The 19,292-nt window shown below is 49.0% G+C and overlaps 3 protein-coding genes across 4 annotated transcripts in view; 2 read left to right on the plus strand and 1 right to left on the minus strand.

The window, feature by feature from the left end:
* The window catches only part of LOC119449495 (uncharacterized), a 117,658-nt gene that overhangs the window by 70,664 nt on the left and 27,702 nt on the right, over positions 1-19,292 (plus strand). The gene's annotated exons all lie outside the window — the stretch shown is intronic.
* Positions 1-19,292, minus strand: part of LOC119448221 (beta-galactosidase-1-like protein) — an 87,711-nt gene that overhangs the window by 1,129 nt on the left and 67,290 nt on the right. Inside the window, exons 13-15 of the mRNA XM_049665141.1 lie at positions 10,973-11,080; positions 8,246-8,380; positions 7,554-7,790 (exon numbers count right to left, since the gene is read on the minus strand). Coding sequence (XP_049521098.1) covers positions 7,554-7,790; positions 8,246-8,380; positions 10,973-11,080 — 480 coding nt within the window. The remainder of the gene's footprint in view (positions 1-7,553; positions 7,791-8,245; positions 8,381-10,972; positions 11,081-19,292) is intronic.
* On the plus strand, positions 14,266-16,337 carry LOC125944650 (uncharacterized). Its single transcript, XM_049665241.1, has one exon. It carries the CDS (start codon positions 14,281-14,283, stop codon positions 16,303-16,305), a length of 2,025 nt encoding a protein of 674 aa, XP_049521198.1. The 5' UTR covers positions 14,266-14,280; the 3' UTR covers positions 16,306-16,337.

Below are 19,292 nucleotides of genomic sequence, written 5' to 3' on the forward strand. Positions count from 1 at the left end.
AACGCTGACGCCAACAAAGGCGACACTTCCAACAGATTAATATAGGCTGATTACTCATGACTTCATACGTGCAGAAACAAATGCGCAGAAAATCCGAGATGGCCTAACAAGCATCTGTCAAATAATCTAATTCAGTCATGTAGGAGAAATGCAGTCACCGTCGTATCGCGCGTGTGCGTGTGCGTGTGCGTGCGTGCGTGCGTGCGTGTGCGTGTGCGTGTGCGTGTGCGTGTGTGTGTGTGTGTGTGTGTGTGTGTGTGTGTGTGTGTGTGTGTGTGTGTGTGTGTGTGTGTGGCAAAGTATCACAGAAATAGTTCAATAAATAGAAGCACGTAGGAAAAACATATAACAGGGCTTTACTTACGTTTCGGCCGGGGTCCGGCGGAAACGTCAGTAAAGTGCGATATATATATATTGTGAGCGCATTTTGCGCATATCGTCGTCGTCATCTGTACATACGACTCGTCATCTTGTGTGACCGCTATTTGTGCATATCGTCGTCTTCATTTGTACATACGACTCATCATCATCTTTTGTCTCGTGCGGTGCTTCGTCTCTGACTCGGGCGGCTGCTCAGAAATAAAGGCATCGCATCGGCCGACGTCTCACAAGTGGTGGAGAGTGCTTTCGATTCCCACGTCCTCTTACTTTCCCGATTCCCCTGGAGCTCCGATCCGGTCGTCGTTTGCTCTCGCCTACCACGGTGATGGCAGAAACCAGATTTCGCCAGATATTCGGCATGTCCTCTGGACGCTCCGCCGTCGCGAAACAGAAGCTGGCAACGCGCATACAAGAGCAAGACGAGTCCTATACGTCCTACATTGAGGACGTCCTCGCTCTCTGCCGCCGCGCACAGAGTGACATGGCGGAAGCTGATCGCGTTCGCCACATACTGAAAGGCATCAACACGGTCGCCTTTAATGCTCTCGTCATGCAGAACCCAAACTGCGTTGGGGATATTATCACGGCCTGCCAGCGTCTAGACACGCTCCAGTCTATTCGCCTGCCACGCGCCTCTACCGACCCTCATCTCAACGGTGATGCTGAGCTGCGCGCCCTGATACGCACTCTCATCAGGGAGGAGCTTCACGGCCATCTTTCTGGACCTACGACGCTTGCAACCGTTCGCCCCGCTCCTCCTGGACTGCGTGACATCGTCAAGGACGAACTGGCGTCGATGACAAACGTCCAAATGGACAAGTCTACTGCACCATTTCGTCCGCCAAGTTATGCCGAAATTGCCTCCCGGCCTCCCTCGACCGTTCCGTCTCCACGTGCCGAAGCTTACCGCGACCCCCTAGCTTCGCTGGCAGCGAATACTCCTGCAGAGCCGTACTACTCTCCGTGGCGGTCGTCGCGCCCTGTTTGTTTCTACTGCGGTATTCGCGGCCACATTTCTCGCTTCTGCCGTCGGCGTCAGCAAGATGAAAGGCGGGGCTATGCTACCTTTGAGCGAGACAGCGCACATAGGTTTGACTCCTACGTTCCCGGGCGTCACCCAGGTGAAAGGCGAGGCTATGACACCTTTGAGCGAGAAAGGATACCAGGCCCAGATTCGTACGTTCCCGGACCGTACACAACCTCTTCCGGTCGCTCTCCTTCACCTTCCCAGGACATGGCTCGAGCATCCCGCTCGCCCCGGCGTCGCTCTCCTTCACCTTACCGCCGTTCCTCATCGCCCTTGCGTGCTGCTTCCCACGTTGTGGACACCCGTCCGGAAAACTAGAGGCTGCAGTTTTCGGAGGAGAAACTGCATCGTATCGGACTGTCCCAATTCCTCCTGCTCGCCCCGCCAATTTGCTCTCAGTTTGTGTGGAAGGTGTTTCCGTCGACGCCCTTGTAGATACTGGAGCCGCTATTTCTGTTATACATCGTGAACTGTGCTTCCGTCTGCGAAAAGTGCAAACGCCGTATGTTGGTCCGGTCCTGTGTGGTGCCAATGACGTTCCCATCTTTCCTACCGGACAGTGCACAGCTCGCGTCCTGATAGACGGTATTCGTCACCATGTGCAATTTGCGGTGCTTTCGACGTGCGCTCATGAGATGATATTAGGATGGGACTTCCTGTCTGCTGCTTCTGCACTAATTTCGTGCGGCGACCCAAGCATCCACATCAGCGACACCGAGACTTATCCTGTTTTCGATTCCCCGTGTCCCAACCTCATTGCAGCAGCGGATTTTATTATACAACCAGACGAAGAACGTGTTCTCACCCTTGAGTCAACAGACATTGTCGACGGAGACGCATTGGTTGTACCTTCTCAGCGCTGCATTTCTCGAGGACTCGCCATCGCTTCTTGCTTGGTCCGATTCTCGAGTGGCTATGCCAACCTCACAGCCTTTAATACGACTCCTGAGCCACTACTACTGCCCAAAGGGTCTACCGTCGCCATGCTCGCCGACGCTGCGCCGGTATGTGTCGTCAGTGTTGCGCCTGCCACATCTTCCGCGCATTGTACGCCCGCAGAAGGCCACACTAGTGCTATTAAGGCCACCTTGAGTGGAGATCTCAATCCGGCCCAGACGGATGCACTCCTCACCATTTTAATGAAGCATGCAGCTTGTTTTGACGTTTCTTCGCGAGGCCTGGGTCAGACCACTGTAACTACTCATCGAATTGAAACAGACGGCTCTCGCATCATTCGCCGTCGCCCGTACCGTGTGTCACCTTCGGAGCGAAAAGTTATAGAAGAACAAGTGAACGACATGCTGACACGCAACATTATAAGGCCTTCAGCAAGCCCTTGGTCTTCTCCTGTTGTGCTTGTTAAGAAAAAGGATGGTTCTGTGCGCTTTTGCATCGATTATAGGGCGCTAAACAAAATTACCCGCAAGGATGTTTATCCTATGCCTCGTATTGACGATGCTTTGGATACCTTACAAGGTGCCGAGTATTTCTCGAGCCTCGACTTGCGCTCAGGATATTGGCAGATTCCAATGCATGAGCAAGATAAAGAAAAGACTGCGTTTGCTACACCTGATGGCCTTTTCGAATTTAACGTGATGCCTTTTGGACTGTGCAATGCGCCAGCTACGTTTGAACGTATGATAGATACAGTACTCCGTGGCTTAAAGTGGAAGACATGCCTTTGTTACTTGGACGACATTGTCATCTTTTCGTCGAGTTTCTCCCAGCACCTACAACGTCTAGACCAAGTTCTGACGTGTCTAGCAAAGGCTGGTCTCCAACTCAATACTAAAAAGTGCCGCTTTGCAAGCCGAAGCATTAAAGTATTGGGCCACGTCGTCAGTAAGCATGGCATCCAGCCTGATCCCGATAAAATCGCTGCAGTGCTGCAATTTCCGCCACCAACCACACTTAAAGAACTCCGCAGCTTTCTAGGACTCGCGTCCTACTTCCGCCGCTTTGTCCGTGACTTCGCCACCATCGCCGCTCCTCTACACAAACTTCTGACTTCGAGCGCGTCCTTTGTGTGGTCGGACGACTGTGAAGCCGCCTTCCAGACCCTCAAACGACTTCTCACGTCAGGGCCCGTGCTCCGTCATTTCGATGCAACCGCCCCTACTATTCTACACACTGATGCCAGTGGGCATGGACTTGGCGCTGTCCTGCTGCAGCGGAATCAGAAATCTGAAGAGCAAGTCGTGGCTTATGCAAGTCGTACGCTTTCTCCTGCTGAGCGCAACTACACAATTACAGAACAGGAATGCCTCGCCATCGTGTGGTCAATACAAAAATTTCGACCCTATCTCTACGGCCGCCATTTCACAATTGTGACCGACCATCATGCCCTCTGTTGGTTGTCGTCCCTGAAAAACTTGTCTGGACGCCTAGGCCGTTGGGTACTGCGCTTGCAGGAATATGACTTTACTGTCACGTATAGGTCCGGCAAACAACATCAAGATGCCGACGCTTTGTCACGCTGCCCGCTGTCTCCAAACGCCCATGCTTCACCTTCGGTCTGCACGTCCCCATCTAGCCACACGTCTCAGAACACGTCCAGTAGCCCGGGACAGGCGGTTGCCTCAGTTGACTTTCTTCCGTCCACTGACCTCGTCTCACTCCAGCGTACTGACCCATACTGCCGAACGCTGATCGACCGACTTACTGGCTTGGCACGACCCCCCAACAGTCGCTTAAGACGACAACTTTCACGTTTTAAGCTTCAGGGTGGAGCGTTATTTCGATTAATCTACCATCCTTCCGGTAACCGGTGGGTACCAGTCATACCTCGCTCACTTCGACTCCAAGTATTAGAAGCATTTCACGACGACGCGACGGCTGGCCACTTGGGCTTTCTTAAGACCTACGACCGCATCAAAACGCGTTGTTTCTGGCCGGGTCTTTCCGTCTCTGTCGCCAAATACGTTAGCTCCTGCGCGTCATGCCAACACAGAAAACGCTCGACATCCCTTCCAGCCGGTCCTCTGCAGCCTCTACCATGCCCGTCCACCCCCTTCGAAATTGTGGGCATAGACTTGTACGGACCCCTCCCACTCACGCCCGCTGGTCACCGCTGGATCGTTACCGCAGTGGATCATCTCACGCGGTACGCGGAGACAGCTGCTCTCCGCTCTGGTACTGCCTCCGAAGTCGCCGACTTTTTCGTGCACGCTATCGTTTTGCGCCACGGCGCACCTCGTGTCCTCCTGAGTGACCGTGGCAAGATGTTTCTTTCGCATGTTCTTCGTGAAGTCCTCCAGGCCTCTGACACCACCCATAAGACCACATCAGCGTACCATCCGCAAACAAATGGCCTTACCGAGCGTTTTCATCGAACTTTGTCCGACATGATGTCAATGTATGTTCGACCCGATCACACCAACTGGGACACCATCCTACCTTTCGTGACGTTTGCGTACAATACTGCCGTCCAACGTACAACCAATTACAGTCCCTTCTTCCTTGTGTACGGTCGTGCGCCGTCTTTCGTCTTGGACACTACACTCCTTTCAGCACCTGCGGCTCCATCCGCGTCTCTTCCTGAAGAATTTGCTGCTCGCATCGCCCGCTGCCGTGAAATTGCTCGCGCCAACACCGCTACCATTCAGGACAAAAGGAAAATTCGTTATGATGCGACGCGTCGCAGTTGCTTCGTTCCGCCCAGGCGACGAAGTTCTTTTGTGGACACCTGTTCGCGCACCGGGCCTCTGTGAAAAGTTTCTCCAGAGATATCTCGGCCCCTACACCGTTTTGCAAAGAACTTCGGCCGTTAACTACCGCGTCACTCCTGTCAGCTCAGCTACTGACCGCCGCCGCCGCTCTACTGAAATCGTTCACGTCTCTCGCCTGAAACCTTACATTCGCCGTACCTACCCTTTCTAGCTTGCGGTCTTGCTGACCGCTTTCCTGAAGGGGGGAAGTTAGTGTGAGCGCATTTTGCGCATATCGTCGTCGTCATCTGTACATACGACTCATCATCTTGTGTGAGCGCTATTTGTGCATATCGTCGTCTTCATTTGTACATACGACTCATCATCATCTTTTGTCTCGTGCGGTGCTTCGTCTCTGACTCGGGCGGCTGCTCAGAAATAAAGGCATCGCATCGGCCGACGTCTCACAATATATATATATATATATATATATATATATATATATATATATATATATATATATATATATATATATATATATAGGGTGTTTCAGCGAACACTTTCAAAAATTCTTAAAGGTTGCCTGTGGCAGATAGCCCAATTCTAGTTAATGAGCTGGTCTACTCGAAGAGGCGCACATTACTTGCACAAAAAATTGAAAAACATAATCGACTAATTAACAAATATTCACTAATTAAGTTGTTACCTTACCAATTAAGTTGTCCAGTTAATTTTGCGCTTCAATGCATAAAGCAACGTTTTCTTAAGAAACTAACAGGAACGCCAATGCATTTCTCCGCAAAGTTCGAGAATTAATATCTAGAAACTGGTGTCATCCCGAGAATTCGTTCCAAGTGGATCCGCCTTGCGAACTCCACGGCTACAATTTGTAAATTGCAATATGGGCCATCCGGTAATTAGTTAAAACTTAATTAGTGAATTTTTGTTAATTATTCGATTATGAATTTCAATTTATTGTGCAAGTAATGTCCGCCTCATCAAGTAGACCAGCTCATGAACTAGAATTGTGCTATCTACCATAGGCAACCTTTAAGAATTTTTGAAAGTGTTCGCTGAAACACCCTGGATATATCGTATGTTTCCATAAATTCGCATTGAGTCTCATTCCAGCACCACTTGAGAATCTTTATTCAAGTCATAAGTAACGCAGTGCGAAGACTGCACGGTATTACATATGTCCTTAAGCAAACAAAGACAAGCCTAACAACATGTCCTCGAAGAATCATTATTTCGTCAAAACGCGGCTCACAGAGTTATTGCACAGCATGCGGCCAACTGCGCCATTTCATCTTTCTTTAGATTGTCAATTCAGGTGGCGGCCGATCTGTTGCTCGTTGCGAACGTGAGGGGGATCTATGCATGCAGGTTAACCGAAGCAAACGCGTCACATATGTGACGCGCTATTAACCGCTAAGAAACCGCTCAGTGTCATAAAAAAAAAGCAGGCTCGCCACAGGAACTATCGGTAAACATTGGTTTACGTGATTATAGACGAACGCATCAATCTTGGCCGTGTGTCCTTGTGTGATGTAAGGAAGCTTTGGGGCTCGTATCTACAGATAGAATAAGCGATTTCTCAGATTCCATGTATTTTTAAATACATGGCAATTGAGACATCGTTCCGCTCGGCATCTATGTGTAGGGAATCGGATGAGCTTTGTTGCATTTAAGAGAAAGAAAAGTTATAATCTATACTTACTGTAGGAAGTGCTTTTTTTAATTTCGGTATAAATACTTAAAAAATTAAAATCGTAAAACATCAGGGAAGCTCTAGTATCAAATTTACAACCATGTAACTCAGCAATAAAAATTGATATGGCATCTAAAGCGGACCAAATCGATGTAATGTGCACCACTCAGCAATATACCACTGATTTGTGAGTACAGGGCATGTGCATAACGGTCGTAGGCATTGCAACAATTTGACGTAAGTTTATAACTCGTATATTAAATCTGCTTGTTTCAAATGCTCTAATAGATGTTTACAGAACTGCGATATTTGCTATTGGTACTGAGTTAAAAAACTTGTAAACTGTGTATTTGAGCATTTCTGCGTATCATAGATGCATTTGAATATGCAAATAGCAGAGTTGGCCTCGAGGTAAGGCTGTTTCTTAATTCACGTAGTCAATCATACTAACAGAAATGCACCAACTATCTCGTCAGGACAATCAAGTGGGCGCCTTTAGATATGCTGAAGGTTCTGTTCTGCACAGTACATTGCTAACGAGCCCGTCATTCCAAACACAGCTGGGGCACGAAACGAAATCAGGGAAACCCACACACACATACATACACTAACACAGTTGGTTCTGCAGGACGCGCTATGGTGGTGCGAACGAACGATGTCGTGTGTGTAACCACGTTACGGCGTTCCAAAGAACCCGGGTACGTAGCATAATTAACTGTCCGCGGTAAATTGGACTATATAGTGGCACATCTGATATATGCCTGCATTGCGTGCTAACGGCGATTACCTTCGTCTTCTGGTCGGGCCTCAAAAACACGTCGTAGGCATCGGAGGCAGGCAGCTCGAACTTGGCAGCAAAGACGCGCACCTCGAAAGCTGAACTGGCGGCTCTCAGAGAGGTTTGTTCTCGAATAGAGCGCATCTGCGCGTAATCCGTGAGCCAGTTGGCGTTGGTGAGCGGAACTGGCCGCATGGTCCAGTTGGTGAGCAGGCGTTTGTCCAACGTCACGTTCGAGACAATCCCCTGCCGAAATTGAGTAACGGTACTTCACTCAGCAGCACAGGCTTTTTTTTTTTTTTTTGTTACATTCATGCCATAACTATGGTTGCTCCTACGTTTGCCGCGCGAAGTTTGTCTCAAGCCTCGGCAAACTAACCGCTCTCGCATTCTCTCTCTCTCTCTCTCTCTCTTTGCGTTTACTTTTATCATTTCTTACGCAAAAAAAAAAAAAAAAGTTTGGGCGCTTCTGTTCACCAAATTCCCTGAACAAAATTTTTTTCGTCGGATCAAGTGCCTTTTAATTGAGACCTGATTTCATGTCTCGTAATGTGATCTGGGTTTTGGTGTCTTTATTAAACTTTTCATCTTCCTGAGGGTTTACCATTGGATTAGGAAATGACATGAAACAAAATTACCTGTGAGTGTTAACTGGGTCAAAGTAATAAGGGAACAAAGTTAGCAGTACAGACGACACGCACCTTACTATCGCTTAGGTCTTTTCCCGATGATATCCTGCCCTCATTATGAACGAGAATTGTCAGTTCTTGGTGTAGTTTCGCTTTAATCAGTAGGGCATTATTGTTCTCGGCACGGGATATGGAATCCACAAAAACCTGCAAAAAATCAAGGAGATAGAAAAAAAATTGCGAGAAGGGTTTCATACGACTAACATTACTGCAAAACAAGGCATAAAATAAAGGAAGAAGCTCAGAACTAGAGTACAAAGCACTGCGGTGCTTTGATGCATTCCAAAATGTAACTACATGGCCGTCAGCTGTTAGAACACATAATCAGCAAACCGGCTAACTGCAACTTCTGCTCTTTTAGTAGGAAAATACCACTGATACAACGTGTTGCGGAGAGATCTATTAATAAAAAGCTTTAGAATAACCTAACCGTAGTGTTATACCCCAATAACGCATTACCGAAAGGTATAGACACGAGCAGTGACGCTGATGACGATATTTGATGACGTCATGATAAATCGCAAAGCGTAGAGCTTATATTGCAGTCAGTGCAGTGAGCGACCGTACTGTATTTGACTTCGCTGCTGACTTAGCTATAGGCGCCAGCAATGACAAAGTCACCCCAAATTTCCTGGAAATTCTGTATCTTTTCCTGTTTCCGTTTTCTTTTTCTTTTTTTTTTTTGGCAATTGGAAGTTCTGAAATACAACGATGTTATTAATTAACGCTACGGTGGCTGAATATCGGCCATCTATACTATCACTTGTACATATTAGAGCACTGAACAGGCCGTTTTTACGTTGGGATGCCCACCCGGGCCCGACCAAAAGTTTTATGGCGAGACCCGGACCCGGCCCGGGCCCGGAAATAATCTACGTTACCCGCCCGGCCCACCACCCCTTTACCTTACGCCCGAATCCGGCCCGAGCCCGGCTCGAAACCTGCCCGAACCCCGGCCCGAGACCGAAAAAGACATGTTTTTCTGAGTCGAGACCCGCGAGGATAACTCGATGCACGTTACACGCACACCACCAGAAAGTCCGAGCCCGGCCCGGGCCAGCGTCAAAAAACACATGACATGCCCGAGCCCGGCCCGAGCCCACGAAAAAACTGCCCTACCCGGCCCGGCCCACGGGCCGGGCCGGGTAGGGCACGGGCTTTCGGGTAAGCCCGAGCCCGTGCAGTGCTCAACTACATATACTATAGCCATGTAAAACCATTAATTAAATCGCGAAAAGAAAAGAACACGTCATGGCAGAATACGAAGACGTGCTTGAAGTGCGAAACCAGACCCGTTCTTCTTCGGCTTCATGTTGGCCGTTCACGACATATGATGCGTATACATGCATACGTGAGTGACACCTCTGCAGTCATGCGCGCACTTGGCCAGCCGACATATAGATGTATGAGACCAAACTCACGGAAAACACACGTATACACGTGCCCTGTTAGCGATGTGGTTCGATACTCAGTCACCCCGATAGATGTTTCGGGACTCCCACAGTCTCTCCAGGCACCACTGTAACAACTAAGCGACAGGCTGAAGGACGCCTGTACACCCGCTTCACAAAACCGGTGGGCGTCCGCCGGTGAGTTTCGAACCAACCACCTCTTCGCCGAGGCGGCCGCCCGGCCATGGCAGTGAGCAGCCGTGTTCAAGTATCCTCAGGCTCGCCACCAGCGCTGTTTCTCACGTCTATGTCAGCGAGAAGTGCCTGGATGCAACCAATGCTCGCGCTCGACTGTTGAGAGCGTGCCCGAAAGTTCTACAGAAAGTATAGAGCGTCTACCTTCTGTGCCTGCTAGCAACAGTCCACGAGACGTAAAATGCACTTCTTTTTCGCAAACATGCTATACAAAAGGTTTCCGAAAGAAGTGTTTTCTAGCAACAGTGTTTCTATTTCCTCTTTATTAATTTCTTACTAAGTCTCGTTCATGAGCATTCCCTGGCTAAATAACATTTAAGCGCAAGGGAAACGTCGTCTCTCTCACGCTTAAAGTTTATTACTCCTGCAATACCAACTAGCCCGCCTCTCAAGTCTTTCTTAAGAACATTGCCGTCTTCAGTCGCCGCGTAACCGCGTCACTGTCACACTGATATGCGTACCAGGCATTCAGAATTGGGAGAACGTTATGGCGAGCCGCGGAGCCGACAGCTATTCGAGGAAAAAGCTGGGTACAATCAGATTTTCACAGTATGCGCTCGAGGTGTACACAAACCGAGCAAAATCGGCTTTCGCCGCAATATTAATAACCATATATGTATCGATGCTGCTCGAATATCGAGTGCACGTTCGCGTAAAACGCGTATAAAAATAATATCTCTCTCCGCAAAAGCTGTACTCGTTATATGTCGCCTACCATTCCTTAATGTTCTGATAACTGGAACAAATATATGTCACGATTCAGCACACGCATCTTAGCGTAGTGCTTTTGGTGCATGTTGCTGGCACAGCTGTGAAACTAGGAATATACCATTAAAAACTTAAATTATGGGATTTTACGTGCCAAAACCACGATCTGATTATGAGGCACGCCGTAGTGGGGGACTCCGGAAATTTGGACCACCTGGGCTTCTTTAACGTGCACCTAAATCTAAGTACACGGGTGTTAGCGCATTTCGCCCCCATCGAAATGCGACCGGCCGTGGCCGGGATTCGATCCCGCGACCTCGTGCTCAGCAGCCCAACACCATAGCCACTGAGCAACCACGGCGGGTTAGGCATATGCCATACTTACACCGTTAAGGTAGACGTGACCTCCGTCTCGAATTCCTTCCACACTGAGCATGGCAGGCACATGCGGCTGATACGTGATAGTCGCATCGTAGAACATCAAACCATGAGCCTGTAAAAGTGCGCGGCAATAAACAGCAGCGATCTTTCTAGTCGCCTCGATCAAATATACCGAAGTTGTTCACGGACAACGGCATATACTGTATTTACCTACTATGAACATACATGGGTAGACATTCTGGACATGAATAAGAGGCGCCTTAATCAACCACGAGTTCTACACGGACGCTGAGACGCAGTTTTCCACGAACATCTAATAACAGAGGCAACGAATGTTGTGCAAGAAACAGCCTCTACACAATTCGTCGCACATCACGGCTGCGGTGGTATATTGCTATACGCGGCCTGATACTTCTTGCAAACGCATACGAAAGGTTTAACTACGTAACTCTACGCAAATCGTCAAAATAAATGCGACAAGAAATAGCGATTTGCGAACGAACTGTTGCGTTAATATCCATGTAGAAATGTCTGCTGTATAGCTTTATGGGTTCGGCTTTCTCTTGCTTCAAAAAGTGCCGCATCAAACAGGCTCCACTGTGGGTACAGTGGCAATATAGCCACGGTACCCACAGTGGTACAGTGGCTATATTGTTTTGCTGCTGATTGGGATGATGATGATGATGATGATGATTATTATTATTATTATTATATTATTATTATTATTATTATTATTATTATTATTATTATTATTATTATTATTATTATTATTAATTATTATTATTATTACATTTTATAGAGGCGAAATGTAAAAAGAGAAAGAAAAATTGTGTATTTAGATTTAGCTGCACGTTAAACACACACACTGGGTGTCGGGATTAATCCGGAGCCCTTCACTACGGTATTAATCATAGCCCAGTGTTGCTCTGGAACGTTAAACTTCCTCTTTAATCGAATACAAAGTCTAGCGGAAGTATGTCCGCGCCGCTTCGCGCTCGCCGATCTGCATTTGCGATGACGCCAACACGAGCCTCGCTGGTTCGAATCCGACACAGCTCGGGATCAGGGGCGTCGGAAGAGGGGGAGCGCCGGCTCCCCATCATGTAAAAATGAGGGAGCATCATCATGGCTCCCCCAGTCAAAGGGCATAAGTCCACGTACAGGAGATTCGTTCAGCCTGGACTCGACGAGTTTGTTCGTCTAGAAGGAATCGTAATTGAAGCAGCCAAGGGAAGTCCTCCTTCTGCCGCAGTCTTGGAGGAGGAACTGGGGCTCCACTCCTCAGACTTCGACATCTCCAGGCTTGCCGGGCAGTAGCTGATGCTTCCGCCAGCAGCAGGGGCGACGCCATTCCAGATGTTCACGAATTGCTGTATAGGATCAAGCTCCAAACGTTAAGCTATTTTTTGAGGAAGTGTTCAAACTTGTTCTTCTAATTCTCACAGGTCCCCGCGTCCTCGGCAACATCCGAACGATCCTTCAGTGCCCTGCGACGTATGGAGACGTGCTTTCGAAGCACAATGTCGCAGGAAAGGTTGACGCATCTGCTCCTTTTGCACGTGCACGGTGATTTAACGGCCACTCTGAGCTTAGAGTCCGTAGTTGAGACGTTCGTTGTAAGAAACGCGGAAAGAAAGTCCACGTTTGGCACAGAGTGACAATGATATGCACGAGCGCATAAATGTGTTTGTGCGACTTTATAAACAAAGCATTTAATGACGCCCCAGGCCCTATGGAAGACAAGAACCACCCCTTCAAGCGCACCCACCCCATACCCGCTGCGTCAGTAGGCCTAGCCTCCAAAATTAAGCCCGCCACCCTTCTCGCTCCACCTAACCCTTCCAATAACAAGCATCATGGCGATCACAATAATTCAGTGGAACTGCCGTAGCCTCTCCACAAACCGCACCCCCTTACAGCAATGGCTCCTTACGCAAACCACACTACCTCACTTTATCCTACTACAAGAAACAAGGCATACCAAAAACATCCCAGGCTACCGAGCTCTGCACGCCGACCCCGCCGCGCCGCTGTCTTCCATTTATATTCGCCGGGATATCGCTTATGAAGTGGAAGATGTTCCATCCACGTTACTTCCATATGTAACAGCCATTTCGTATTACCCAGACCCCCCGAACCCACCTCTCACACTTGTGAACGTCTATAATCCCCCAAATTCTACCAAAATTCTCTCTCCTCTCTTTCATTTTCTTCGATCCTTTCCAAAACACCGTGACATTATTGGCGGAGACTTCAATGCCCCAAATACCATCTGGGGTTACCCAAACACTCTGCGCCCTGGCCGCCTTCTTCACGCACACACTATGCAGCACTCATATACACTCATCAATACACCAGACACACCCACACGAGACGGAAACGCAAAACAACGTCATACAGCGCCTGACCTCACCTTTCACCATGGCCACAATCCTCCAGAGACTTGGCAAGTCCTTCCGGACACCCTCCTATCCGACCATCACATAATTGAAATTAAACTGACACTCACTCACAAACCCAAAAAACGCATCACCCAGACCAACTGGCACCTCTTTCGTCGCCTGCGAGTCCAGGAGTCAACTCCCAACTATGATGTGTGGGTGGACTCGCTACGGCGAACGCGGTCGCAGACCACCACCACTACAGAAGCTAACCCCCCGTCGGACCACGCTGACCCACACCTCATGCGGACGCCGTAAACGCCTCCTTAGTCGCATCCGCACCCAACCTAACAACATCCAGCTTAGACATACATTAGACATACTCAACACTGACATACTAACTCACTGCTCCATCCTTGAGACAACAAATTGGAATCGCATATGCGATTCTATCAACTCTTCCCTCCACACTAAATCAGCCTGGTTGATCCTCCGGTCCCTCCTTGGCCCTCAACCTGCTCCTCTCCCCACAATCCAAAAGCATCTCTCCGAGCATGGTGCTACTTCCCTCCTTCAACAGGTCACGGATATATACGTCCCTCCTCCACTTCCTTCCCTGTACCCTGAGTACACAGGGCCTTCCAATAGCGGTTTGGACAGCCCCTTCACTCTGCCGGACCTAGAACGAGCTTTGGCTCAAAACAATACTGGTACCACTCCGGGTGCGGACCACATCACTTACTCTCTGTTGAAGAACATGCCTGATTCGGATAAAGAATTTCTTTTAAACAAAATAAATGAACACTGGGCCAACGGCACTCTTCCCGATGAATGGACCTCTTCCATCATTACTCTAATACCAAAGCCCGGCAAGCCCGCCACACTCTCCAACCTGCGACCCATTTCACTTACTTCCTGTGTCGGAAAAACCATGGAACGCATGGTACTCGCACGTCTTACGGATCTTCTCGACGATACTCACTTCCTTCCGCACAATCAGATTGGTTTCCGCCCCCACATGTCTACTCAAGACCTCTTTCTCCTTCTCCATGAAACTTTCTTTCAACCTTCGAGGTGTCAAGTTCACGCACTTGTCACTGTGGACGTGCGCAAGGCCTTCGATACCTTACTTCATGACGCTATCCTCTCCCCCCTCGAAGACACCGGCTGTGGATCCCGACTCTACTGTTACGTTTCTTCTTTTCTCCGCTCTCGACAAGCTCAGTTCCGACTCGGGACCACGTTGTCCCCGCCCATCGCGCTCACCCGCGGAACACCTCAAGGTGCTGTGCTCTCTCCAACCCTCTTTAATCTCGGGCTAGCCCCTCTCGCAAAATCCTTGTCGGAGATTCCGCACCTACAGTCAATTCTCTATGCTGATGATATAACCCTTTGGTGTACTCACGGCTCACCGGGGGAGGTGGAATTCACATTACAATCCGGCCTCAACCTCATTTCCGAATTCCTTTCCCGCTCTGGTATGCAAGCAGCTCCAGAGAAATCTGAGCTGCTGCTCCTTTCCGCTACAAAGTACCAACGGACTGTAAACCCCCTCCTTAATCTCACTCTCGCCGGTACTCCCATCCCCCGCACGTCATCCTGCCGGGTTTTAGGCTTTCCCCTCCAAGACCACTCTTTCAGCCGCACAATACAGTCCACGATCACCACCTGCCACCAAGTAACTCACTTAGTCCGACGAGTGGTCAGGCGGCGCGGCGGTCTCGACGAATGCAGAGCCAATCAACTTGTAACAGATTTTGCCTTGAACAAAATCCTTTATTCCCTGCCATACTGCACACTTACGCAGACGCAAATGCATCGCATTCAATCGGCTTTAAACACTCTCTATAAAGCTGCCCTACATCTTCCGACACACGCATCCACAGCCAAACTATACGCAACAGGCTTATTTCTTCCCCTTGCAGAGCTCTTGTGCCTCCATAGGGATCGACAACTTGGCCGCCTATCCAGCTCTGCGCAGGGTCATTGGCTACTGCAGCGGGCTGGCATCCGGCCCATTGACTTTCCTCTGTACACTCCTCAACGACCTCTTCCCAGCAATCTCCGCTGTGAACCTATTCCCTCTAATATGACCCCACATCTTCATGAGGGACGACGACAAGCCCGCGCTCACTTCCACGACCCTTTTCCACCGGACACTGTCACATGCTACGTCGACGCAGCGTATTACCAAACTCATGGCTCCACTGCTTGTGTGACAATGCCGACCCCCCTTGGCATTCCCATCACTTCCACCGCTGGCCCCTTCTCACTTCCTACTTCTTCTCTATCCCTTGAATTGACCGCGATCGTTCACGCAACGCACGAACTAACCCTTCTTCCTCCCTCTCCTCGGTATCGCATTTGCTCGGACTCCATGGCGGCAATCGGGGCTCTTCGCGACAACAGACTTCCCGATAATCTTCATGACGACCTTTCTGACGCTCTCTCCCTTCTCTCCCCTGCTTTGGTCACTGTGGTGTGGGTGCCAGGTCATGCGGGGATTATCGGCAATAAGCTCGCTCATGAGCTTGCCCGCGAGATTAATAGCCGGGCGCCGACGATCCCCTGGCCTTGCCCGCCCATAGCGGACGAGGCACACTTTTATAAGAAAACTCTGAAGCAGCACTACAAACACCTCCGGCATTCATTGCAGACGCTTCCGCCACCACACCCTCGTCTCTCCACTGCCCAAGTACGCACCCTCAGGGCCATCCAGCTCAACACCTTGATCACTCCAGCACGCCTATACCTTTATCGTTACCGCTCAGACCCCTCATGTCCCAACTGCCCCTCTACGTACGCAAATGTAGAGCACATCCTTTTCTCTTGCCCCGCAGCCCTACAATCCCCTCACTACCCTAACCCCCCACCTCCCCACTGGCGGGTGTGGTTGGCGTCGGCGGCCTTCGCCGACCAGCTGGCCATGGTCCTCCTGGCGGAGGAATATCTATAGGTCTTAGTCTGACCTCGAATAAAGTCTTTTCTCTCTCTCTGTACCATTTCAAACATCACTTAGGAATATACATTTAGATTCTAGATTGATTACACGGTATAGTTCATATTGATACAGCGCGAAGTAGACACCGACGAAGCGAGTAAACTGGACAGAACGAGCGCTGTTCTTTCTGGTTTACTCGTTTCGTCCTTGCCCCAGTAAAAAAAAAAAAAAAAAAAAAAAAAAACGTTCCGATGCCACTGCTCGGAATGCTTTATTATCATTTATGCCGCGTCGCTTATTAATTTCTCCAATTACTTGAAGACAGTGAACTCGTGATTGTTTGCGTCATCGCGATAATTTCTAAATTAGGATTCTCAGCTCCGGGTGCCATATTATGAGCGTTGGATCCTGCCAGCACTCCTACGTGCCCAGCGACGCGAAATCGAGTAATCTGGTGGGACGCATTGGTATATATCAGAGTTGGTGAAACACAAACAAGACACAAGTTCACGGGAAGGCGGAGAGGCATGAAGTGATTAGCTGTGGTGGTTTTACAGGGAATGTCGCTGGAAAATGGCAAAACACTGCACTATACAGAGCACACCCTTATACTTACGTGGCCCACTTGTTCGAAGGTCAGCGGATACTGCGACGACACTGAGTGACCACGGGAAAGGTACTGAAGTCCCGCGAGGCCGAACATCTTTGGCGAGAGAACAAATAGTTGGGCGAGGCTATACAAAAATGAACAAATATATAGGGTGTTTCTACGAAGACATTAAGTAATATCTAAAAATTGCCGTTCTGAAATAAAAGGGCTGTTTCTTCGGAGACCTATCGTCAGTGGCGCCGACCACGGGGTGACGAGTAATACGTGGTACTAATTAGTCGCTAATTAACAAAATACGTGAACTAGCTTTCGAACTTCCAGTTTCAGTGCACTCATCGTAATTGGGGAATGGAAGCAAACTCTCCGTAAAAGCCCGCGGAACTGTGGCGCGACGAATTTTGGCTATCGGAGCGCGCGAAACCGAAACTGGAAGGCTGCAACGAGCTCAAAACCGCGCCCCTCGAAGCGACGTTCTGTTAACGTCACCCAATATCGGGCCGCCAGCATGCTGCGGCTCCGTGCTCCTCGAGCGAGGCAAGCACATCACCGTCACAAACCGCGCAGCCAACACCTGCCCTGTAACGTTTTAAGCGGCAGCACACCAGGCTAAATGAGTTGTTCGTTCATACGTGACACGTTGGAGAGCACTGCAATCGCGGCGCGCCGTCGGGTATGTCAAGGGTTTCTCTGTTCTTTTTTAATTTTATTCAATTATATGGACACTTCAACCGAAATTCTGCCGTCGGCGTCGCCATCGTCGTCGCCGTGAGGTTCCGTATAGATTCCAAGGGCAATAAAATCGTCGCCGCGAGCCGCATGCGTGAGCGAAAGCGCGCGGGGGACGCGCGCTCTATCACGGAGAGCGAACGCACGGCCGAAAGCAAACGCGACCGTCGCGCAAAAGGCCGTGGGCGTATGGGAGGGAGGGAGGCGGGGCGACGCTGTGCTCCGGCACCAAAGGCGTATCTTGGAATCGGGCGTACGGGCCACTCAATCTCCCACGCGAAAGCAAGAAAGCGGGAAGGCAGCGCGGGGGAGAGAGAGAGAGGGGGGGCGCAGCTTCTATAGTACTCTGCCAACAACTCCGTTCGTACTTTGCCCGGCTGTAGCCGTCGCCCGCACGGTCTCTTATCGCCACACGGCTCTGACCTTTGTATGCGCTATGCATCCGCCGCTCAGTTTCCTTTGAAGCGATAGACCGCGCGAACCTTGCCCGCTGCGGCGGCTGCGATTGCTGCCAGTGTTTTGACAGTCGTTGTCTGCGGTCGTTCAGTGTGATCTATTCATGTTTGCTTGTGCGCGCTGACACCACGCTTGTTAATTCAGTTATAGTAAGCGGATGTGTCCAAGTTTATGCAGCCGATAAAACTATTATCCCTACTCCGAATAGCCCTCTACTAATTTCCTATTGCAATTGATGCTTTGCCTTTCGGGCGAAACTGCGACGTTTTTCATATTTCGGAGGTCACTTTAAGACGCGGAAAAAATTGTTGCGTAACAAGAAGTCAAAAGCTGATGAATTATATGACTGAATTAGATGAAATCTCGACAACTTTCTCATTGGAACTCTTTCATTAATTTGCAATTAAGCAGAATATAAGTTATAGTATGGCTTGCTCCATACATTAGCCAACAACAGTCACTTAGTCGCATCCTCATGTAGAGTGCTTCGGCCTATTCTAAAGCATTGGCTAAGTTAGCTTGGAGTTAACTTCTATGCAATACCTTAAAAGTTATATTTCCGTTAATTTTATTTGCAACGCTGTGCAATCTAGCAAAATGCAGCATGCACAGATAATTTATGCTCCTTAGTGGACGCACTTTATCCCCGAAAATATGGCAAGCATGTATATATAACAAACTAACATGTCTTGATTAGCATTTAAAAGATTGTTAAAATAGCATGGACATTCATCCCCAAATTTGCTACTCAGCAAGGCAAATATACTATTGAGGCGGGAATTTTGGCGCAAAGACGCGGCCCGGAGTGACGTAGTTTGTCGCCTAATTGTTTCTTCTTTTCGGCAAGAGATTTCCCGTATGGGACGCACAAATCATCAAAGGCAGTTTCATTCCCCTTTCCACCCAATATAAATATGAACGAAAATAAAATTTAATTTAATGTCTGTACAAAAAGGCGACTAAATGGTACTTTACGATTTCTTCGCGTTTAAGGTGGCGGTCCCACTCCGGCGGCACGCGCCCCCCGTTTTCAGTACTTTTGGAGCAATCGTGACGGCTCTTCTACTTAGGATATAAAGTTCTCGTATATACGATAGAAAAGCTTAATTCTTGCAGATTCCGACTATATGTAATATAACGAAATTGATTAATGTGATTTAGAAATAAATGTTCAAGAACAAGCATGAGATACACGATTTTGGCGAACTGT

This window comes from Dermacentor silvarum, chromosome 4 (genome assembly GCF_013339745.2).
Source record: "Dermacentor silvarum isolate Dsil-2018 chromosome 4, BIME_Dsil_1.4, whole genome shotgun sequence".
NCBI lineage: Eukaryota > Metazoa > Arthropoda > Arachnida > Ixodida > Ixodidae > Dermacentor > Dermacentor silvarum.

Excerpts from the sequence above, each read along its gene's own strand:
- LOC125944650 (XM_049665241.1), top strand. The coding sequence starts at position 14,281 with ATGGAACGCATGGTACTCGCACGTCTTACGGATCTTCTCGACGATACT.